The following is a 24,873-nucleotide window of genomic DNA, read 5'->3' on the forward strand; positions in this document are numbered from 1 at the left end:
GTGCGAGGCTATGTCAAACGTCATGTTGCTCCTAATACCAACATAAGCAGACGACACACAACATAGCAGTGCTGCCGGATCGATCGGACTGGTGTCTGTTTATTGTCTCCAAAAGTATACTCTTTTCGTATCGAAACCGCGCCAAAAGGTCGAAACACAGTGCCGGAATGCTATTTACGATTTGTATCCATTTTCTTACAAACATTTCATCGCCATTGAGCGCCTGTTTGTGGCCGGTGCGAAAATAAATCCTCATCAAACCCACATCAGCCCGCCGCGATGGACGCTGCTGGCAGCACGGCCGCGCTGTCAAACATGGTTGCTCTGAAAAACATGAAAATTGTCTGCGAGTGTCGTGTGTTTGTTGCTGCGATAAAATGAATGTTTTCACGCGTGCTGGATGGTAAACGGACCCGACTCGGTTGTGCAGCCTCGTTAACAGTGCGTGTGTGCGTGTGCGTGTGTGTGTGTGCGTGGGCCACCCTATTCGTGGCGCGGTCAGTAGCGGTGCGCGCGGGGCAGGGATCCAGGGCTCCGCTCGATGTAAGAAGCGTTTGTTTTGGTCGGTACGTGGTTGCCTGGTGGTGTGCGCGGGGCGGTGTTGTTCGTAGTATGTGCATTGGGCCGAAAGGATGTTGATGCGGTCGGGGATTGAGCGGTCGGGTAGCCGGGAGCAGCGGGACCAGCAGCAGGACTGGGTGATGATGTCGCCCCTGTGGACGGCCCGCTACGACTACGAGGCGCAGGGCGACGACGAGCTGTCGCTCCGGGTGGGCCAGATCGTGTACGTGCTGTCGACCGACAGCAGCATCTCGGGCGACGAGGGCTGGTGGACGGGCAAGATCGGGGACCGGGTGGGCATCTTTCCGTCGAACTTTGTCACGAACGAGGACCCGGCGGTGTTGAAGGTGCAGCCGGTCGAGATCCAGTACCACGAGCTCGACCTGAAGGAGGTGATCGGCGTCGGGGGCTTCAGCAAGGTGCACCGCGCCTTCCTGAACGGGGAGGAGGTGGCGGTGAAAGCGTCCCGGCAGGACGACGAGTTCGAGGTGGCGCGGCAGAACGTGCTGCAGGAGGCGAAGCTGTTCTGGTCGCTCAAGCATCCGAACATCGTGTCGCTCAAGGGCGTCTGTCTCGATCCGAAAACGCTCTGCCTGGTGATGGAGTACGCGCGGGGCGGCTCGCTCAACAAGATACTGGCGGGGCGGAAGATACCACCGAACGTGCTGGTGGACTGGGCGATCCAGATCGCGCGCGGCATGAAGTATCTGCACTGCGAGGCGCCAATCTCCGTCATCCATCGCGATTTGAAGAGCTCGAACGGTAGGTGGTGGTGGTGGTGATGGTAGCAGCACGGACGACTTTGATCGTGACCCGGGCCTGAGCGTTGCTTTGTTCTTCGTTTACAGTACTGATCAGCGAATCGATCCAGCACGGTCATCTGCTCAACAAAACGCTCAAAATCACCGACTTCGGGCTGGCCCGAGAGGCGTACCGGACTACTCGAATGTCGGCAGCCGGCACCTTCGCCTGGATGCCACCGGAGGTGATCAAATCGGGAACGTACTCCAAGTAAGCGAACGGGACTGGGCTGCTGTAGCTGCTGTCTTCCCCTAATACCTGACCGTTTATGTTTGTGTGTGTCCGTCTCCTTCGCAGAGCGTCCGATGTGTGGAGCTACGGGGTGCTGCTGTGGGAATTGCTCACCGGGGAAACTCCCTACAAGGGCTTCGACTCGCTGTCGGTGGCGTACGGTGTGGCGGTGAATACGCTCGCCTTACCGATCCCGAAAACTTGCCCCGAATCATGGGGCAAACTGATGAAATGTGAGTACTTACGAGATGCAATCCGCTGTGCTGCAAGTTGTCTTAATGTTTGTGTGTGTGTGTGTTTTCCCCCCACTGTTTTATAGCCTGCTGGGAGATCGATCCACACCGTAGGCCTTCGTTTAAGGATATTGAAAAGGATCTGGACATCATTGCGCGGTCCGGCTTTGCTCAAACGCCCCACGAATCATTCCACACGATGCAGGACGGCTGGAAAAAGGAAATCGCGGAAGTGTTGCAAGAATTGCGTAAAAAAGAAAAGGTGAGAATGCTTCGTTTTCAATTGCTTCCGTTTGTCGTTGATTGATTGTACTGGGAGTTTGTTTCTATTGCAAAGTATGTTGGCTATTCTGAGATCTGCTTTAAGAAGTACATTTGTGTTAAATAATTATTGCGAACAAAGGTTCAAATAGCAGTTGCTGCAGATTGATTAGTAACAGTATTCTTCTTTCCTAGTTTTCTTACCTTTGCCTTTCTTTGTTGTGCCGTTTTTTGTTATTGTTATATACCCCATTCCGATCGATTGCGTTCGTATTACCTGTCTTTGATTTAATGTCTTCCATTCTGCTGCCTTTCTTTCTGCTTAGGCATTTAAATCTTTCGAGGAGGTAAGACGTTTCGCGGACTTTTTCGCGCTGCGTGCGTGTTTTCCTTTTTAAAATAGTTTAAATTCTCACACTGATTATGGTTTTCGCTTGTTTGAGTGATCGTTTGTGGCTTTTAGTCGGCGAAAGTGTGTGTTTGCTGTTGATCGATTTTTGTGTTTATTTGTTTGAGCGCTGTAGTAATTTTTGGGAGCTGTGTGGCCTTCGTTTCCTTAAAGAGTGGCGATATTTTATGGGGGGTTTTCTATTATCAAAAGATTATTAACGATGAAGTTTAACGTTCCTCAACACAACGGTGACACCGCTAACACATAGGGTTTATCTTTGCCATTGCTTACCTATTATACAAACACAAGCAGATAAGTAGTAGGACCGAATTTGTTTGGTAAATAGTTTGGCTGTCGGTTTTTGTTGATTTATTGCAAAGTAGATAAAACCATCCAATCGTTTTGTGTTACACACGTTCGTTCAGTTTTCTAATGGAATGTTCCGCCTTAGCGATTGATTACACGCGCGCTTTACACTGTTAGTGGCTTGCATGCATCGATATTAACTGGAAATTGATTCTGTTTTCGTTCCACTATTCCACTCCGCCCGTCCATCTGCGCAGGAACTACGCAGCAAAGAGGAGGAACTGACGCGAGTTCAGCAAGAGCAGCGCTACAAGGAGGAAAATCTTGCAAAGCGAGAGCAGGAGCTGCACGCGCGGGAAATCGAGCTGCTGGGCCGTGAGCTAAAAATTCTAATCAATCAAAATACTCCTACCCCGAAGAAGCGGAAGGGGAAATTTAGCAAAAGTAGAATCAAGGTAAGGTTGTGGTGTGCCACGCGACTCGTTGGCCGAGAAATGGCGATATGACGTTCCTTTTTTATCTGCCATATTTTTTGCAGCTGATTAAAAAAGCACCGGGTCAAATTTCGTTGCCATCGGATTTTCGTCACACGATCACGATACAGCATACGGCCATACGCGATGAGCGGCAGCGGATCGACACGCCGCCCGGGTCGCCCGCTACCCGGCTGCGCACGATTGTGTGTAAGTAAATATGGAGCGTTGTATGCAAATGACTAACATTAACATTGCCTTAGCTTGTCGGTTGTTTTTTTTTTTTTAAACACTCACACACTCACACGCCATACACGCCGTAGCATACGCATTCTTGCTTTCTCTTCTGAATTTTAAACCATCGTATTGAGCGGTGTGTCTCTATCGGGGGCATCGGGAAATGTAGCCGACGAACAATCGAGAAGAGAAGGCAAGAGCGGCACTACTGGCGATGTGACAATTTTAGGCGTTTTTTTTTCTTTCTTCTAAATACAATTTCCGATTCAGTACCTTAGCTATGTTTGAAAGCTTTTGAATGCCTCCAACATTGTGTGGCAGTTTGTTTTAATAACATTCACCTAAATAGCTCTAATATAAACGCTACTGATAAAAAAACACACCAATGCGCCAGAACTCGGTGCAAACTATCTGCACCAACACAGGCGTCATTTTCAAACTCTGAACTATCTTGTTCGTTATCTTTTCCCGTTAAGATTAGTTAGGTTAATTCACCGGTTGTTTTTTTTTCTCTATTGCTTACTCACGACGCTTTCGTCATAGATTAGCTTTAGTTTTGAATTCGTTCGATGCGGCGAGCGATTGTGACGTGTGGAAAATACAATATTGACTTGTACCGATTTCGGTTGCGTGTTTTTTACCCCTGTAGCGAGCGCGCGTCTTCATTTGCATGTGTGATATACAGTTGCGTGATTTAGTTGCCAAAACCTTCCTTGTTTGTTTAATATTAGGAGCGTGTTTATGTATCTATTTTGTTTCTATATTTGATTTGATTTGAGTGCTTGTGTGAGGATTGTGAAATCCAATCAGCAGACGGATTGTTGTGTTGCGATGCGCATACGGTACCGAGAATGATTTTGGTTGTAATTGATTACGCGTAATATGGTTAGATTTTTGTGAGGAGATTAAAAAAAAAACATTTAAAGGCATCAAGTTTAGCTCATTACAATGTGTTGTGAGATTAACTGCGGAAGGGTTTGAGCAAAATTAACACGACTCACGCGGACGCGTTTCGATTCGATCGTCATGTGTGTATGATTTTTTTCTACTCTGTGGCATATAATAATAATGCCACCAAGCCAGCGACTAACCATCTAACCGGGCGCACATTGCGTTCGAACCGTGTGCACATACATTGCTAACAAAAACTAACTCTTTAACCCGCGTTCGCTTGCGTGTGCGTGCCCAATCGAATGCCCGATGAAGAATAAATTCTCATTCTGAATAATGTTTGATCATATTGCCCATCGACTGTTCATCGGTCCAACGCGGCGACAATACCCTCACCTCCCTCCCTCCGACCGACCCGCCTGTACGCATCACTACGCTCTGCAGTTCCGGGCGATGTAATCAAGGGTAAGACCTGGGGCCCATCGACGCTGCACCAGCGGGAGCGGAGCCACTTGCCGACGATGCGACCGAGCGCCCGACCGCAACAGTTCAGCAAGAGTGCCCCGAACCTGGACAAGTCCCGTGCGACCGCGCTGTCCGCTAGCTCGTCGCGGCACGAGATCCTAGGTAAAAGTCACGACGATGGTCTGCACACCATCGAAGCCAACCGTAACTATAGCCGTACCAATACTACTACTACCTGTACTAGTAACGATGTAATGAATAGCAATATTAATCGTAACCGTATGCATAATACCTTCCAACACTACCACACCACCGTACCCCGTACTGTCGATAGCAACAGCGGTGTCTGTAGTAGCAATAGAAGTAATCATTCGCCACACAGTAATCCTCATCATCCTCATCATAATCACGCGGCGGACAGTGGTAGGGCACATTCGGAGGCGTCGGTGCTAGCGGCCCGGCAGGACGTGGTCGAGTACGATCGCGTGTTCTACAACAATCTGCAAAAAAGCATCGAGGACATTTTCTCGCGCAAGGAAAGCGAAGCGAACGAGCTGGAGTGGACGCACTCCTCGGCCGGGTCCGGCGGCGGCGGGTACGATAACGCGAGCTCGTACCGCATGTCCGGCTCCCGGTCGAGCGACAACTTGACGTCGTACTGGGTCGGTAACGATTGGACCCGGTCGAAGTTTAAGCGGGAAAACTATCTGGTCGGTGCGCGGGCGTCGAACGAGGCGGCCGGCACGGACGGCACCGATAGTGTGGGGGACAGCCGTAGCAGCACGGTCAGTACGGCCGAAACGCGTAGCGTTGGCCAGCTGCAGGAGTCGTTCGGTAATTTAGAGCTGAGCGGTAGTACGTCTGACACTGACAGGGCTAGCCGGGAGCGGGAGGAAAGTTTTGGCAGCGCTCATCACCATCACCACCACCAGCCGCCGAATGAGTTGATTTCTTCATCACGCAAAAGCTCGGTCGTTACGTTCCGGTCCGATGTGGATGTGCACTGTTCGGACTATGAACCGATCGCCGGCTCGAATCTGCTGTGGCCTCCGTGTGCAGGTGCAGCCAATGCATCACCGACACTGAACGGCGAAAGTGTGGAGTCAGCCACTGGCGGCGGTGGTGGTGGTGGTGGTGGTGGCCGTCCGCACGACATCCTCCGCCATAAGCTGGGCCGTACGAAGAAGAAACTAAAGCTAAGCCATCTGCTACCGTTTAAGCGCAACAAGGCCAGTGCGGCGGATCGAAGCGAAGCGATTAATAAAACGCGCCGGCTCGTCCACCACACCAACAGTATTTATCTGAAGCGTCCGACGACGGCGAACAGCAGCACGACCACCGAGCAGGACACGCTGCTGCTGATCGATGGTGGCGATGGGGGCGGGGTGGAGAATGAGTCCCCATACGCCATGATCCGGTGCACAGATAACTATTTGATTGTGCAGAGCAATGAAAGCTATCTGAGCTCGATGCGGCGCCCTAGTGGTTCGCAAAACTGAGGGTCTTATTTGAGGCATCAACCTTAGTTGGTCTAGGCTTGCTATAAGCCACTAATGGAATTGACAATGTTAAGACTTATATATGAGGCAGGTCTCGTATTGAAATGTCTTCCAGATTTTGGTCTGTTGGATCGCATGCCTGTCCTGTAGAAGCTGACAATGCTTATCATTAGTGCCAAGTGATTGGTCTTTGGTGGTTGTTGTCCAGCTGGTAGGCCCCAATGTAGTCGATGTAGTCTTGTCCGGTGTGAACAAGAGCGTAACTTATTGATCCGTGATTGAGCAGTGTAAACACTTTCAGTACGTTCTTACAGAGAGAAACGTGTTTCTAAGTGCGTCTTGCTAGTGGTAGAAGATGCTCACTGTCGCCTAACTGTGGCCTAATGACGTACACCGCGTCGTTTTGTAGTGCGTATTTGGACGACGCGATTGTATAAGTCAAGATTTGATCTGTGGTGTAAAGCCGGCATTTAAAAGTGTCGAGTGCATTTTCATCTCTTTTTGATGAACGTGATCATCGCGCTAGCGAGCGAAACGATCGACGCGAAGGAACGCTATTAACAATCATATTGATATTTTATTCACTTTCACCTTTAGCTCCCTTTTGGTAGATGGTAGATTGGTAGTCTTCCACTCGCGGACTATGTAATGTAATGTTTTGTTTTCAGATTTAGCTGTAGTCCCGTTGCTTTAAGACGTAAATATGTTTTAGTACGGTAAGGAAAGAATCCCAGATTCTTTTTAACTAACGAAAACGACTCACTGCTTCGATAATAAGATCGTTTTGTCCTGGCAGAAGGTTCCGCGACTGTGGTCAGTTTTGTAGTTGCGCTCATTGCGCCCGCAAAGTATGCAATCAGCGCAACGCAAACGCCTGCGAGCTATGGAGTCCGCGGTACAATACGATCTTACTATGGGATGGATGGTTGTTTTCCGGTCTGTTTTAACAAGGCTACGAGTTAGGTTTAATTGATTTAGCTTTTGTTTTTCAACGCGTACGGTCACGTCTTACGCTGACCGCATCTTGGAATGAAAATCCTCACAATGTTGGGATTTGCTGTGTTCGTTTGGACCCTTTCTGCTACTGGGCCACAGTGCCCACTGTCAGCGAAAGCGACCTAGACATATTAGATTGTGTCATAACCTACGTAACGTTAAGGCCTAACACCGTCTAATTGATTCTGTGCTGATGTTTTACTGGCCCTTGTGATACTCATTTAAATTCAAACGGCCCGTTGAAATGGCGGTGAATTTTGAACGCGTCTCCGAATAACCCTTGCAGGACTCGCTGCTCTGTCGCTGGCGTATACTAATCGTAGAAGGTATAAGCGTACACAAAAAAAAACAACAAAAAACACTAATACAAAATTTTAATCCATTCCTTCAGAAAGTAAACAAAAGTTTCAAAAGGGAATGAACCCTTGTTTTCCATTTACCTCTTTTTTTTATTCGGTGATTTGGTATTAAACAGGGGGCGAGGGCGTGCGTGTTAGTTCAATTTGTATTGCCTTATCGCTTTGGTCCTGTTTTGGGGGAAGCCGGGAGAATCCCAAAAAAAACGCATCCAAACCTATTGTAATGTTAAGAACATGTCACTGTCATTAATCAATTTAACCGGAGCGGATAAATTGGGAAATGTTTGCAAGGTGATGGTGAAAAGCATTGTCATGCCGTTACAAGCTTTTAACATCGTTTAACATCATACTAGTGGCGACAAACTAGCAAACGTGACTGATTGTAGCGAACCGCTGGAAGGTTTACGGTTACGAGAGAGAGAAAAAGAGAAAACAAAAAGAATATTTGAAAGGCAATCCATAAACCATTGAAAGGACAGGCCAAATAAAGAAGAAAATAGGAATAGGAAAAAAAGAAAGATAAACCAACCAAGCAGTAGACGCCGGATGGTAGGGTAGTAGTGTCTGAGAGTTTGCGAAGATGAAAGCGGAAATACAAACGCAGGCATGTTGGATTGCGCGAATCTATCATCCTTTCACATAAAGACACCATTTTATATACACCCTTCCCCAAACTCATACTCACAATACGTACACGAACCATTGCCGTTTTTAGTGGGAAAGTAAATGTTTTACTTCTTTATCTGTTTTCGTTTGAGTTGTACAATGAAATTGTAAGCTTGAAGTATCTGGATTTAGGAGTGTAACCTGTGTCTTGTTCTTTCTTTTTGTTTTAATTTTATCTTTATACTACGGTAGTCTTATCGAATGTGGGCGCAATTGGCGCCGTTTCTTTAATTAATTACGTTCAGTTTCAGTTTTAAGCAAAGTTCACAGTTTTGTAGATGATTCACAGCTTTTTTTTTAATGGATTATAGTTATTATTTTCTATTTGGAAAAATAAAAAAAAAGTTTACTACATATCAATTGATGAATATTTTAGTTGTGTTATTCTTTTGGTTTATGTTTTTTTGTTTGTTCGAAAGTTGATTGCAGTTTTTGTTCGTTTTGCTTATGTGTTGTTTTGTCTTGTTTTCTGATTTTGTCGCTGCCTGTTGTTTCTTCTTTCTTGTTGCTATCTTGTTTTAGCTATTAGCTAATGCTTTATGGAGGGTTTTATTTGTATAGTAGAATTGTTTTCTTATCTGCTTGCTTTGCTTTCCCGTTCAGGATCAGAGATGTTGTGTTTACTTTTCTAAAAATAATGTTTGTGTAAAATAATGATGCTTCGGTTTTCCGGGTACTAATCAGAATTATGTAACGATTTATAGAATCCTTTTCTATCCTTTGCTTTATGTTTCATAGATTAGATACTTTGATACTTTAAACTAGTAACAAAAGTTAAACGATTCCTTACATTGTAACTAAAACTAGAATAGAACTAATCATTCCGCTTATGATGTTCGAAAGAAATTCTCCTAATTATAAGTAGGTTGATTGATTCGAAAGTATCGAAATTATGTTTTGAATTGCAATAAGTAGCATTAGTTGTAGTTTTCGTACAGTAGTAGTGCATAGAAGTTGATACTTGTTGGAAATGCTCTTTAGCATTGAACCACAACCAAGATGTGAATGTCTGTTTGTTCGATCGGCTTGCGTTGTTGTTGGCGAGTTCGAAAAGCAGGGGAACGCCCGGTGTATTGGTAACATGTTTCGATGTGCTACAACCGCCATTCATTCTAAATGCAGATTATGATACCGACGAAGCGTGGTACGCGACCAGCCTGGGCGCCGGGCCCTGTACCGACGTGTCAACGCTGAGCGTAGCGCCGCTCTGCTCTAGTCTGAATCGGTACGGCACGCTGCCGAGCACGGTGCCGATGCCGACGCTGTACGCTTCCGAGGGTCAGCGCAAGCCGAAGCTTTCCATCATCGAGCTCGTGCTGTACAACATGGCCTCGATGCTGGCCAGCATTGCTTCCGGGTACGATGTGCGCGTGTCGAACGTAACGCCGCTCCATCCGCGGCTACACCCGGGACCGTTACAACCGTACGAATCGTACTCCCAGCCCGTGAGTCCGTACCACCACCACCACCACCATCGTCACCAGCTGCCGCCAATGGTAGACCCACATCCGCTGCAGCTGGAAGGTATGGTACGGTTGGACGGGATACCGCCATCTTTAACACCCGCGCCACACACGGTGGACAACGCACTGAGCCAGGAAGTGTACGAGGAGGAGCTGGCTCACCAAGCTCAGGATGATAGACTTTACGCACAACACAGCACACCGTACCAGGAGACGCCGGAGAGACAGCGGCCGAGGTAAGTGGTTGGAAAGGGGTTTTGGGAGGACTTTGTTCTGAATCTGAACTTACCTTTTTGTGTGTGTGTGTTTTTTTTCGCAGGAAGGTGCATACTCAATCGACCAGCCCAAGGCAGGACGAGCGGGCGCTGAAGTACACGGACTCACCGCAACACTATCTACCGTCGACGATGTCGACGACGAGCGGGCTCGGCTCGAACTACACCCCCTCGGGACCCAGCTCGTCCTTCAGCGTGGGAGCGGGAACGCAACCGCCAACGCCTTCGCCCCGCCGAAAGTCTAGCGCCGCGTCGTTCATGGATTTTGGCGATCTGCCGGAAGAGCGCGAAAGTAGAGCGGGCCTCTACATACCGGGCGAGTACGACGGGTACACGCAGCACAATCCAATCTTTAACGCGGGTACGCGCGGTGTCACTAGTAGCTACATCGGTAAGTAGGAGCTGAAGTAATCTGTGTGTAAGGAAAAATTAATACAAAACAACTTCTCTCCCGTACCAGGATCCCATTACTTCCCCTACCGGCCGGCGATAAACTTTGCGTTCGAGCGCGAAACGAAATCGTACGGCGGGGAACCGGTGTACGAAGACCACCACTATGATAGTGCCTCGTACCATGATTACGCGTACGAAGGTCCCGGCCCGTCGGGTACGGGCAGCGCTAGGGCAACGGGTACGCGCGTCCCAACGATGGGCATCAGTGCGACGGGCCATCGCCGGACGCACTCCAGCATTTCCAGCACGCTGCACAGTAGCAACGTTAACCAAGGGTTTCACATGGAGGGCGATGAGATGGACGGTGCCGGAACGCGGCTGATCGACGACGTGACGTACAAGCTGGGCGATCTCTACCTGCCCGGGGGTGGTAAGGATGCGGCTAGCCGCTTACCGGCATCGAGCACCGCGAAGCTGCACGAAACTCCCCTGCCTCCTGCCTTTCATGCGTCGAGCCGAATGCATCAGTACGAGAACGTGCCCAACTTCTTCCGGCGGCAATCGAGCCTGCAGCAGGCGCACTACTCCCCCAGCAGTGTGCACAGTGGCCATCTGTCCGGCGAGTTTATGTCCGGCGGTACAATCCCGGAGCCGGAGGAACGTCCGTACACGGTGCTAGGGCTGACGGAGCACGGTACCGACGGTGGATTGCTGTCGAGCAGCTTAAGACCCCAAACGAAGCTGCGCTCCAGCATGAAGAAGTACACGCACTCTCATCCGACGCATCAGCAGGCCACCGCGTCAGCTGGCGGGCAGGGTAAGTACGGAGCGGGCTACGGTATGCACGGGACAACCAGCGCCGCGAACCAAACACCGCCCGACAGTCTCACCAGCGACGACAGCTCGTACCTGAGCGCGAAGGACAACTCGTCCTCGATTTCCTCGCAAAGCCGGGTGCGCTTTACGCCGGAAATTGTGCTCGACGTGGACTCGCCGCTCCAGTCGCCGACGTGCTACACGGGCGGAGCTGCTGCTGCTGCTGCTGCCCCGTCCGGCCATGGCTTAAAGGACAGACGCAGCTCCTCCTCCGGCAGCACGATGCTTACGGCAACGCCCGGTTCGGGCACGTCCTCGACGTCGATTTCGGGCCGGCGGTCGAATGCCTGCGACACGGGCCAATCCTAGCAGTACGTGAAAACCTACATGGTGTAGGGTGGGTCGCGGTCCCGACCCAGACATCCCACTGTAGCGAGCTTGTCAGCCATTACTGGGCGTGATGTGATGTTCGAAAAGCCACTCCCGAATCATTCCACGCAAGCACGAACGACATTCCACGCATTTCCCTGGAAGAAGATGGCCTCCCGGTAACGAAGAGGTGTTCACGAGGTGTTCCAGGAGCGACGGTACTGAGCCAATCATCGCGCGGCGCGAGCGATCCTTGGCAAGGAAAGGCGACGACGTACGCTTGTTCGCCGTAGGGTTACCCATAAAATTGGCTGTGATACAATTGATAATTTGAAGCGTAGTAGGGAGAGTTTCGTTTTTCTTTCTATTTAATCAAAATGAACAACGGTTCTAACTGGCTCTAACAGAAAAAAAGGACGGACGGAAGGTATCTGCAGCACAGGGCAGCTCGAGGGCGGCATTTATTTTGCTTGCATCAGTTCGTTTAAAGTATTCGTGTGAACAAGTTTGTGTGACAATTCTCGTAAAATGCAAAAAATAGACTTAGTTTAAATAAGTTTTGGCGAAGAGAAAGAAAAAGAACAGAAAAGCAAAGTATTCTATTCCCAAGATTAGATTAGAGCATGTTTAATACGTTTAATTTTGAGTCGGTCAGCGAACGAAGGTGCGATGAAACCATTCCATAGAACTAGAATTATTTACATTGTGTTAACAAACTGCAGGAAAGTAAACGTTTCTTAACTACTCGAATGTGCACAAAACGGTCGTAGTTTAAAAAAAACGAACCAAATCTAAAACAATGTTATGCATCCCCCTCTCCCCCAGGCAAACGTATAGCAAACTTCACATGTTATCGAAGGCACACGGTTTGAAATAGGAAAATCGAAAGATACTTTCACTAACACACACAAAGAAAAGGAGAGAGAGAGAGAGAAACAGCACTAGCACAGTATGTAACCACTGCAATCCCTTAACAGTATAACCACAATTGTTGATGCTACATGGGACTGAGAACCAAACCCAGCAAGAAGTATTAAATCGAGCATGTAGTGCTTGGGCACTGAATTCTGGTTCAACCATGCAGTTGTGTTGCAATGCATAAAGCCAGGAATAATCAAACTTTGAAATGAAGCTGGGGTGAAAAGAAATTGAAAACGAACGACCTCGAACTCGCACGATTGGAGAATTGGTTTTGTCCTCTTTTTGTACGGCTAGCAAATAACAAAACTTCCAGCACGAACGTGGCAGAGCGACAGTGTAGGGGGGAAACGAACTGCCAAAGAGGAGATTGAGCGGCACGATGCACGGTCTGACCAGACATCGGGAGGAAAGCAAACCGAGCGGAATGGAATTCAGTTTAAATTGCCTAAGCAAGCGTATGAACACAGTCTAGTCGCTAATACCCTTACAAACCTCTTACAAACAGTTTTGTACATAGTCTTAGGAATTGGGAAGGAAGGTTCGAAACAAGAGAGGTGCGGACGGTGGTGCGCTACCGAGTGCTATTGGCTTATAATCTTCAGTATTTAGTCGATCGCGTTCCCTCACTATAAATGTATGTACACACGTGTGTATGCGTTGGCACTATGCTCTCTAGCTAGCCCTGCCCCTCTCTATACCGTTCGCAGGGCATTCGTAGCCGTGCACTGGCAGTTGTTTGTGTTCACTGGTAGACACTGTAGCATCGTTTAACCAGGGTCGGAGGAGAAAGAAACACAACCATTGCGCGTTCAATGTTAATGGTAGAGGAGCCGAATTATTGACAAACAAACATACCGATCAGCTTCTAACTAGGCAGCTTGTTTGTGTGCGGATTGTATACTTGAAGGCGCGTTTGTACAAAAGTCGCCTAAATGTATGCAATCGGTAAGACGAGTGAAGCCTGTTGGGTGGTTTGCAGACAGACAGTTCGTGTCTTTCAACGGGGCTGTTAACTGAGATGCGACCAACACACATTGCATTGGAGGGACATATGTTGTAAATGAAAGTCAACGAATGGCAATATACAGAACTCAGAAAAGATAGTGAAGGATGACAAAATAAATAGAACATATATATATATATATATTAATTAAAAAAGAAGCGTTTGTGTCTTTTATTACTTGCTGTAATTTTGGCCTTTTTTTTCTTCTTCTGTAGTTCAATTAAAACCCATTTTTCTTGTTGGTTCGTTAATCAACATAGTATCAATCGTTGCTGGGGAGGAAGCAATGAGTCCGAGGGTGAGTATAATTTATTCCCGAACGCAGTTCCGACGCCGGCTCTCGAGCAAAAGCAAGCAGTAGATAAAGCGATCAATTAAAGCAAACAAATTACCTCATAAATTATCATTCTTTGGATCTCATTTCCATAACTGCATTCCCGATAATTGAGAAGGTGTACATTGTTGGGGGATTGTTTTGTGTTTTTTTTTGCGTTCGAGTGTTGATGCATTCTACGCAATGTTTCAATTTAAAAAAAAAATGGACATGAGTAGCGCAAAAAAAAGGAAATTCGCGTCATTATATCAACCTCAGGTTGGACGGTTTTTGTATCATTAGTCGCATACGATAGAACACAAAAAAAAAAACACACACAAACCGGTGTGTTCATCCATTGCGAACGCTGACAGGCAAGATCGATGTTCCGACGGAAGCGGAAAGCCTCCACTGTCCGCGCCCGGTCAACCGGCGCCCATGCCACAGTAAACCGAGCGTGGCGAACCGATTCCTGTCCAGTGTGACTTTTATTTGCACGCTCTTTGCGAATTTGCATACGCGGCCTGGCGCAGAGCTATTTTTTAATGAAGTGTAAACGAGTAAAATTAATTAACGCACCGAAATTATGACAACGGTTTGGACGGCGTGACAGCGTGTACAGTCCGAGTGATGCTTTTTTGTGTGTGTGCTTTCGCTTCATCTCACGTGGGCGCTTTGGTGTTTCGTTACGCGTGTCCTTCCAGCCTGCAGGGGCGTTGTAAGCGTCCACTTGATGCTGGAGCTTTCCGAATGCTGCGTTTCGCACAAAGTAGTAGGCGCTGCTATCGCGCTCCCGTCGGTCAAAATGTGTCACTTTGCGAACGAGTTTAAATTACGCCTGAAAACCCCGGTTCCGCGGGTTCGATTCGTGGAAGGGAACAGGAACAATAGTTACACAAAAAAAAAAAAATGGAAGCAAAAACGCGTGTTACCACATCCGTGGACAAGTTAATTAATACTGGCGTCGTTGTCGGGGCTGGTTCCCTGCCTGGTGGGCGTTTACTGTACCGGCGCATGGTAAGTGTGTAGCGTTTGAGGGTTAATTAGTTCTGAAAGAAGGTAAATATAATATTTATTCAATTGCAATGTTGCGGGATAAAGTGGTATGAGGTACAGTAAAAGGACAACGCAAAAGGGATGCTCTATTTTTCAAAGGACAGCTGAGTTAAAATGGATTAAAAGTGGGATTTACCAGTGTCCCTGTTGCTGGAGGATAATCACCATCCAACAGGAGTAGATCTCCGTTCTCATTTGCTTAATGTGTAATTGTAGTACGTAAAGTGATCGTATGATGATGATGATGTGGCCTAGCCAAAGTGGAGCTTTAAATTAATTTACAATAAATACAAAAAATAAGCTTGTAAAAAAATATTTAAAGAAACAAAGCAAACACCATAAAGTTCATACACACATTTATACAATTTTTATAATTTTTTTGCAAATGAAGCGTTTTGAAGCGAAGCATAGGGTACTGAACGCCTAAAGTTATGCAATTTTCATTGCAACATTAGATTTTTGTGCTTTTCGACAGTTTCTTTGTAAGCTAATCAAGGAATATTTCAATTCATTCAAATGTTAACAATCAATTTAACAGGTTTTATAGTTTTAAATGTTTGTGACGCTTCATTTTAAATTCATTTACGATGCACTGATGGAACACAATACACATGAAAAGTTTTGTAAGTAGTGCAATGGCAAGAGCTGGTCATCATTTCCTATTGGATTTTAAATAAAGTTTATCCTTGTTTTCGAAATTTACGATCATAGGATTAGTGAGATAAATAAAAACAAATTACAAACCATGTTCGTATAGCTTCATTGAAATTTTAGCACCAGAAATGAATCGGGCAATAAAACTTACATTATAGTGAAATTTTAAAAATCATTAAAACGTACCGATCCACTTAATTTTCCCTTTCATTTACCATCGGCATGCATTGAAACTCCCAAAACGTATCGGTACGGATTTAAAATCTAGTCCTCTTTGTGACCGGCCTAAGTAGACCCTCCCCCCCCCCCCCACCTCAGCAACAGACCGCTAGGATGACAATCCTTTCCCAGTACCGTCGCCGGTGGACCGTGCGGTGCAAAGGCCTTCTTTGAATTTTAATTTTCCAGTGCCTACTTGCCCGGTGGAGTGCCTGGTGGGGATTTGGTAATTTGTGTCGTTTTGGCTTCGCTTTCGATTTCGGCTAATCAAATTTTACTTACCTTGGAAAGGGGGCAGATGGCAAACTGCAGACAGCAGCAGCAGCAGCGAGCTAAGGTAAAGGACTTAACGTACCGGTTGGGTTCGTTTCAGTGAAATCGGACCCGTTCGAAATGGTTTTGGTTGGTGAACGGGTTTTGTAAATGAATTTGCCAACTTCATTTTTCGGACGTGGGGGGGGGGGGGGGGGGGTGAAGTCGGACGTGGTGGCGTATGGGCTAAATGAATTAATCAGCTTCTGGCTGTTTGCATTTCGGGTGATTTCGGGGTTCCCCTGGCCCGGGGTGGCTGCGATTTTCCGGGTTGCTGATGATGTTTGAATAATTGAGCATGTCCGGCAGGGCGGGGACACCGGGCAGCATCGATGGGGTTTCGTTGCGAGTGGCCAAAAGTTTGGCGATCGGTTGTGACATCGAACGGTATTATTGCGTTCTGTTCCATTTGGGGCGATACGATAGTGAAGTTTATGCAATGGGAAGTAAAGAGAAAAGTCCGAGCAGGAACGATTGTTTTGGGGATTAAACAGCTCTGAAGCCCAAAATAATGGTGCTATATTAACTGAAGCAACAGTTAATTGAGAGGAGATTATAGTCGTTGTACATCTCCAGCGTTTCCTCGTATTTGTTTTCAAAATCCTTGTGTTACATCTCTTCTTGTAATTGTTATTTCAAATCTAGTAATAGGTCATTTCACAAAACCATTACCTCCTCATCATCAACTAGCAGCATGTAGCAGCTGCTGACGATTGATACTATTCCGTCTGCAAAAGGTATCATTTTTCTTCGTCTGTGTTTAGCAATGGCCTTCTTCAATTATTTATTCCATCCACGCGTTTTTAAACAAGCGAATTGATTGAATTGCTTTGTAACGGCGATGACAGCCGCATTAATTAGCTCATCTCGCCTCATCGCGCCCTGTTCTGGCGCATGGGAGCTTTTCACTGCTGAAAGCAGATACGCAATGGTACGATAAAATTAAAGCAGAAATTTAAATGAGGCATCAACAGGATGGTTAAATAAAAAACCAAACCGTCGCAAACAAAAGCACACAAACACAGGGACTTCAATCTATCGAACGTTGAACGAGCAATTTGATACTGTAGCAAGTGTGTTGAGCCAGTGAAACAATATATTTAAATTTAAATAAACAAAAAAAAAAAATTACACACCCCACAGGATCATTCTGCTCTCAACAGCCCACCGAACTATTCTCCTTCCCCATTGAGAAGATCCTCATCTGGTTTCAAGCAGAAGAAGAAGAGAGAACAAAACAGCACACGGAAAAACAAGCACTTTTTCGCTGCGCCTTTTATTCCGTGCTCGTTTTTCATTCCCAGCACGTCCATCCATTGTTGTGCGTTCCCCGGCAATAGCACGGTGGAACCGCCAAAAAAACGATCCAGCCCTACCTGCCTCGTCCACTACCACTCTCCATTTCCAGTTCCACTCCGCACCAAGGCTCACCACGTCCGTCACGATCATCTGAGCGCACGAATCAATTCGGGGGGGATATCGCTTTCCACGTTTGGCTTTTGCCGTCCGGGCTGCTATTGGAAATCAATTTGTACCCGTGATTCAACTTGATTGGCGTGTGTGTGTGTGTGTGTGTGTGTGTGTGTGTGTGTGTACACATTTATGTTGTATGTTGTGTTTTTGTGTTTATGTCTTCGCTTTTGGATAAGCCAAAGCGGGATATTTGGGAACATTTTGTGGCCTTGCACGGTGTGGTGCGGATCAGCTGTATGCCGACGGCGGCACTCGTCGGTACATTGGCGCATTGAATGTCATTCGACCGGAGCTTTTCGATTCGATGGTCGATGCAGTGTTTTCGTTTCTGTCATCGTGCACCGTAGAAACAATGTCACATTGTTAGCATTTGTACCGATGCTGCACGAGATTGTCATCGATATTACTTTGCTGAAACGGGATTGATTGAAATGTTTCATTCCATGCGTCGATTCAGTTCAGTTGCACGTTTTTTGCCCAACCCTTGCAGCCGGTAATTCAGTTTAGTGTGTGGAATTTGCAATACACATTGCATGCATTTAGGGGGGAGGGTTGTGCAGTGCAATAGCTGTGAGCGAGTTGTTGACTTACGCTTTTTCCGTAACTGCTGTAACTGTGCAATCAAACAAACTAATGCCACCATCTCATTCATCACCGCATGCAGTAATACGTGAGTACGTTCAATATGCAGCTCGGTGAGTGTTTTTATTATCCACCTGTACCACCTGCCGGCAAGCGCCAGCTCACCTGCCAACGAAACGGCTTCATCTGTTTTCTCGAAGTTTTCTCAAAAAAGTTATTTCGTCTGCTGACACTGTACCGACTCGATGGTACATTCGGGCAGAGCTGCAACACTGCAAACTCCACCGCACTGTAACGTGCACGCGCAGCGCAGATGCGAAGAAGGGCGGGACGTGTGAGCATATGGTAATTATACGGGTGACAATTTGCTGTTCATACGGAAAGCGTCAAACTTTGCCCGTGTCGGTGGGCAAGTTTTGCCCCATGTTTGCACTGCTGCTGATTGACTCGGTGGCGGAACTTTCTCAGCCAAATATTATCACCTGGGTCTGTGCGAGCGACCCTATCCGGGTGTGCAGCACCGAACCTCGTTCGGTAGCCCATTATTAACTGTTTGGGAAAACATTTGTAGTGCGGTTGGGTTGCGAAAGACAAAAAAAAAGACGGGGGTAGTGTTGTAGCAGAAAGTTAGGGAGAAAGCGTGTTTGTTTTTGACAGCGACTGAAGAGGAGGTAACGACAAGCAAGTGACTTAATATTATGGAGTTTTGCATGCTGAAAACGGTAAAGGATTTACATGGTGTGGATGCAGGAAATTATCAATCAAAATAAGTACTTACAGCAAGCAATAGCTTTCGAAAATTATGAAGTAAATTTGATCATTTTTGAACTTTTCCCCTTCAATTGTTACGGTATGATTAAAGAAGCACTTCGCTGATAAGCCCATATAAAGAGGAATATTAAATAAGAGACAGCTTCATACTGCTATTAATTCGTCAAATGATAAACCGGTTGTAGCTGCCACGTCCTAAAACAAAACGTGAGCTTATGCTCATAACCACTTCTACCACTCTGTTGCTGCTGAAGTGAAATGTGGTCAAATGTGGGGAAGCGGCTCGATGGACGGACAACAAATGGTGCGAGACGACCCGTGCCGCCACCATCAGAAGCATCTGGATGGAAAGATAACAAACGAGCTAGATTAATTTATGAAATGCCTAAACGCCGTGAATTATGATGCGAGTGTTGGTGCCCAAGCGGGTTGAGGCTTGAGAGGTCTGAAAGCTAGCCCGGGACAGTGATGGGATGAAAAGGAAGGCAAAGTGTGATGATGATATGCTATTTGTAGCAGCTCCGAGCAAAACGGTCCGGTCGTATGAACCACAGAGGACACAGCAGGAGGAAAAAGGGCAACAAAGTGAATGCGCCTTTATTGCACGTTTGTTATAAACATTTAATTAGACAAAAATATTGTAATTTTTGCTCCTCCAATAAGGTCCAAATGGATGTCACGTGGAAATTGCTTTCTGTTTCTGCCCACTCTGTCACTATGTCCACTCACGCTGATTGTACAGCATGTTCAACCATTTTAGGTATTGTTTTGCTGCAGGCACAACCGTTTCCACAGAACTCTACACAGCAGTTCCAGTTAATCCATTCCGGTTGATTGTTTCCACCAGTCGGTTGTCTGTAGCGTGTTTTTCCCCCCTGTTATCTTATTTTACCGTTCTGTGTGTTTCCGGGCGTACCAAACAAAACATAGGGTTGAGCTATCAGCTAGATCGCTCCGGGGTTCGGGGCACTTCATAGAACTAATTGGAAATGATTGACGAGATGCTGAGATTCGCACGCGTTAGTACGTTAGTGATTAAAATTTCCCAGAACGTCATAACAGTCGTTCTGTCCATTGTTTCGAGTGCGCTTCGGCACAGCAGCCTTCAGGTGTATGGTATCCCGCGTTTCAATCGTGAACAAGCGCACTGTGCTTGCTGTACATCATGCGGCACAGTCAAGCGAACGTTGTGCTTCATAGAATAATGTTCAGTGCTTTCGTTCGATTGCGCTTCAACGGAACTCGCTTAAGGTCGATGGTGTGAAATGCCGTTGTTATGGGCAAAAATAGATGCGCTCATATTTTTTCCAGATTCTAGGTTTTCTAGGCTTCTCAAAGAATTAATGAAGCAAAAAAAGCAAATGGGACTGTCAAAAGGGTAGTACAATCATCAGAGTGAACTAACAAGCGCCTAAAGTTATGCAATGAACATATTTTTGCGTTGTACTATGGGGCCATATATGGCTCATACAAAACGCCTGAAATTATGCAATTGTTAACGGTTTTCATTTCTTTACGAAATTTTACACTCCTTTTAGACTTCCTTTAGCCCAGTCCTTTTAAACACTAGACAGCAGATCAATTTGTTCCAATTTGGTCCGATGGGACGAAAAATATGCCTCGTGCCACTTTAACAAACCATTCATAAATGACAGAACACGAACAAGTGGTTCTTAAAACCCGCATGAACGGCAGAAAAAAAAACCATGCTGCTAGATCGATCAACTCCATTTAAAATCATTTGCAATGTTGCTAATCAAAACCGTTCAATTTGGCACCCGTTACCGATGGGCTGTAATTAACGTTTGGTGAAAACTTTTCCAGGATTTTTCCAGCCACCCCCACACGAAACAGCATAGGTTGAGTTTTGGGTGAGCTTTTTCAGCAATCCGCAGAATGTGGTAGCATGAACGAAAAAAAAAAAGCGCGGAAATAGAAAGATGTATTCAATAAAGAATTTCAAAACTGCAACTCGTTCCGGTACGCTATGCTGTTCTAATTTACATAGTGACGATCGCCGGGCCAACTCGCTCGGTGCACGCAAAAAGTGCATACAAAGTTCAATCTCCCGCCTGCCCGCGTGGTGGAAACACACCACCATGGTACCCCTTTTCCCCCCTTACTTCCCTCCTCCCGGGCAGTGTGCTAGTATTTTACTTCAATCGCAGATGTGTTCATTTAGCATGCCGCACGAAGAGAGGGAGTAAATTTTAACCCATTTTGACCCTTTTTTGCCCCTGTTTCTTGCACAAAACGAACGTTCGGGTTAACGCGTTCGTAGCGCTTTGAACGATTGACGGTTGGGATGGAATTGTAGAAATAAGAAAAAAAAAAAGGGCTGAGCAGAGCAGACCACTCACAAAATGGTAAATGTTCATTTGGAATACTAATCGACTCAATTTTGAATGGGATTCCGATTGGAATTGCAACGGTTGGGTGCAGAAAAAGTCAACGTTATGGAACGGACGAAAATGGACGAAAGCCAGGTAAGTGTGGCGGTACGAATGGGAGATTGATTTTTGTGAGCGTTTCTGGGAAAGGAAATCCAATGAATTGGGGATGTAAAAGATTTGCCGAACGAGCTTTTGACGATGGTTTAAATGTAATGCTCAGCACTGTGAACGTGGCAATGTAAATGAAGGTGTGAAGGTGATTTCGTGGCCAGCAATGCTTTACGTTTTCATAGGCTGCTATAATTTGGTACGCAACGACTTGTACGTATCGCAAGCCACACACAGTTAAAGCATTTTCCCTGAAATAGTAACGCCTTTTTTACCTACTCGGTTCCAGAAAATGCGAAATAGTTTGGCTCTAGTTTTTTTGGCAATTGTGTTACGTTATCCCATTCGCGTTACGGTTGCAACAGCTATGCTTTTTTATGTTGTTTGCTCGTAAATGCAGATGTGGCGCGGTAACAGCACCTCGATACGGTTTCAGCACAGCATTAGCAGCACCAAAACCGTCGTCAGCTTATGCATCGTGCCCTGCAATGGGAGCGTCTGATAGATGCAGGAAAAGTCACGCTTTCCTCAAAACAAAGCACGTTTTCCTGACAATTCCACGAAAATGGAAATAACCGTAACGATGTCACTCGGCACAATGTGAAACCAGTTTTGGGAAATGATCATCACTATCACTGTCTTCGGGACGGTTCGAATGATGCTTTTCTGCTTAACATTCAACACGCTCGTTTGGTGCATTTGGTTGCTGAAACCTCTGTTATGTTGTTCATTATAAACACTATTACACTGTAGAGATAACAGCGGATGATGAGCTGCTTGCTACAGACTACACTGCCAGCTACGCAGAGCTGTAGATGGATTGAGCTATTCACGGTGAGCAACAGAAGCTTCGGATACAGCTTTTACATCAAGGGTTTCCAAAACCGATGCTGCACATAGTCAGGTGAACAGGGATGGTGCGAAAAAGTCAAAGCAGAAAACGGTCATGCATCGTTGATGATTGAGGTTGATGTTGTGACCTTGTGGGATTATTTTTTCACCTCAAAAGTAGTTAAGCTGCCGCTTTCATGCTCGTGCCCCTAGAGCGAATGCCATAAAACCTCCAAACGCCAGTATTTGGCCCTTCATTGCCATTGCATTGCTTCGGTGTTCTCCCACCCCTTTCGATACTGCCGGTAAGTGTCGGTAATATATCCGCAAAGGCAAAGTTTATCAGTGCAGCAGCGAGTGTGGACTGGCAGTGTCTACTAACTCCTCTGATGCATGATGATGGGCACATTGCCGTCGACAGCGTTTATCGGGCACATAAATCTGGACCAGCAGTGTCTTATTTTTATGCTGCCTGCGCGATAAGCCGGTACGAAACACAGCAATCGATGCGGGAAGAAAGCCTCACCCAGAAGGATAGTGAGGAAGCTGAGGCGATGCTGGCAAATGATGGCGATGACAGTGATGGTAGCAGAGCAGATCGCGTCACGATCACAAAGCACAGGACATTTGGGAAAGGCATAAAAATCGAGCAGAACCAAAGGGCAATAAATCGGTGGAGGTTTTGGGTGCGCGCGCTCCCTTTGTTATCGAGCAGTGTTACTGGCAGGCTAACCGAAGGCCGAAATAAAGGTTGCTTAATCAGGAACGTAAATAGTTGCTAACGGTTGCGGTAGTGCTGGTAGCGGGCAACATATGCCGTTTCACCTTGGGCGTGTGTGTGTGTGTGTGTGTGTGTGTGTGTGTGTGTGTGTGTGTGTGTGTGTGTGTGTGTGTGTGTGTGTGTGTGTGTGTTTGTGCCAAATGTGTGGTGGATTTATGAACCGGATGTTAGGCTATTAAGAAGCAGAGAAAGAAACTATTTCAAGGCGATGGCAAAACAACAGCTGAATGTGAAATAACGTTCATCGAGGCGGTTAATCTGAAGTGCATTGTTTTGGCGTAAAAGTAGTAGAAAGAATGCTAAATCAACGAGAATGTTTGCGGATAAGCGTAGACAGCTGTGTGTTTGTTTCCGAAGAAGCAATAAAAGCGATCGTATCGGCAAACGATGGTTTATGGTGGTTTAAGTTCGTAAATAGCTCGCGAGCAGATGGTAAGCTTTGTGGAGTAGTTATCAACATCCTCGCCGTACACTAAACGAGTAATGAGTTCGAAACCCGTTCAAGTAATGAAATAGAAAAATGAAAAAAATAACTTTTATGTTAGATACAGTCATTTTTGTAGATAAAATGAAGCCATTTTCTCTAATATAACGAAGAGTTTTCGACTTTGCGTTAATACTGCCGGCTCTAAAGCATATTGCGTATGTTTGTATGCGAACCATTAACGTTGGCAAACGTGTGCGCTCTCATAGTGTGCAGTTATAGAGTAGAAGAGGCAATGTAGTGTCATTGGCAACGGATGCAATTACGTACGTGCACTGTTTCTCTAATGACTGCCGGATCCATTTTCCGGTGGCAGGTCGAACTGTTCCGATGAAATGCATTCGATTCGCATCGACAGCAGCCAGTGGGGAGCGGAGCGTTTGCGTGATGCCGCAGCAGCTCCTTTCGGTGCCCGTTAATGATAGTGTCAGAACAGGAGCTACAACCACCTGCAAACGGCGCTGTCATCACACGCACCTAAAACAATATCACGCTGACCATATTCCCATAACATGTTGACACACGTGTTTGACGATCGAACCGCACCACCAAGCTAGCGTGGTGCGGGTCCTGCATGATCCTCATTGTCGACTTCATTACCCATGCCGCCGAGACAAATGAATCAGTATTCATGGCTTACCTCACACCCGATCGAACACACGCGCAGGTGCAATTGCACCGATGCTGCGAAAAGGAGTACGAGAGACGAGAGCGAGAGAGCGAGAGATAATAGAATCTGTTTATCACCGTATAATATTTTATGACGAAGCACACGTGTTTGGCAGCGTAATAAATTCGCAAAAAAAAGGATTGTGTTGGGTGTTCCGGCGTCCGGTGTTCCGGGACCGGATGAAATTGCACATAAACAAATGGGTTCCGCGTGTGTGGGTTTGGTTGTAAGTTGCGCTAGCGATTTGCCGGACTGGGGCGATGTGCTGATGGAATGCGGTACAATATTAATGATAATATTGACGCTGAGTTCTTCCGCCAGGTGGTCGTTTGGTGGTTTTAGTTTTAATGGAAATAGCGCGGTAGCTTTTTCCTTTCCGCTGTTGCTCCCCCTGTCGAACGGGTGTGATGGGGTGAAGCGGAGTTTTGCATATTATTTACCACACTGTCAGGTGCAGTGGCAGCTCCAGCCGTACCGGGCTTCTCATTTACGGGTCGGAAATGATTGATAGTAAATGATTTGTAGCGAGAAAAACACCTCCACACGACTAAGGTCCGTGTGACCTTTCGTGAGCAGTGCAGCTGACAGGTCCATTTTTGTGTGTGTCCAATCGCAG

General features: G+C 46.5%; 1 protein-coding gene across 3 annotated transcripts; it reads left to right on the forward strand.

Moving 5' to 3' along the window:
• The first annotated feature begins 202 nt into the window (after positions 1-202).
• Positions 203-13,750, forward strand: LOC121589781 (mitogen-activated protein kinase kinase kinase 11). Of its 3 annotated transcripts, XM_041908916.1 has the most exons (11): positions 203-1,323; positions 1,410-1,572; positions 1,660-1,826; positions 1,913-2,088; positions 2,414-2,434; positions 3,042-3,239; positions 3,323-3,467; positions 4,830-5,012; positions 9,493-10,069; positions 10,153-10,499; positions 10,569-13,750. In XM_041908916.1, exons 1-11 carry the CDS (start codon positions 633-635, stop codon positions 11,684-11,686), a joined length of 3,786 nt encoding a protein of 1,261 aa, XP_041764850.1. In that variant the 5' UTR covers positions 203-632; the 3' UTR covers positions 11,687-13,750. The 3 variants fall into 3 exon arrangements, with proteins under 3 accessions (XP_041764850.1, XP_041764852.1, XP_041764851.1); XM_041908918.1 differs by lacking the exon at positions 4,830-5,012; XM_041908917.1 differs by lacking the exon at positions 2,414-2,434.
• Positions 13,751-24,873: the final 11,123 nt, after the last annotated feature.

Source organism: Anopheles merus, chromosome 2R (assembly GCF_017562075.2).
Source record: "Anopheles merus strain MAF chromosome 2R, AmerM5.1, whole genome shotgun sequence".
Classification (NCBI taxonomy): domain Eukaryota; kingdom Metazoa; phylum Arthropoda; class Insecta; order Diptera; family Culicidae; genus Anopheles; species Anopheles merus.

Coding starts and splice junctions, on each gene's coding strand:
- LOC121589781 (XM_041908916.1), top strand. CDS start 633: ATGTTGATGCGGTCGGGGATTGAGCGGTCGGGTAGCCGGGAGCAGCGG. Junction 1,573..1,659: donor AAATCGGGAACGTACTCCAA/GTAAGCGAACGG, acceptor TCTCCTTCGCAG/AGCGTCCGATGTGTGGAGCT. Junction 5,013..9,492: donor GTCGCGGCACGAGATCCTAG/GTAAAAGTCACG, acceptor TTCTAAATGCAG/ATTATGATACCGACGAAGCG.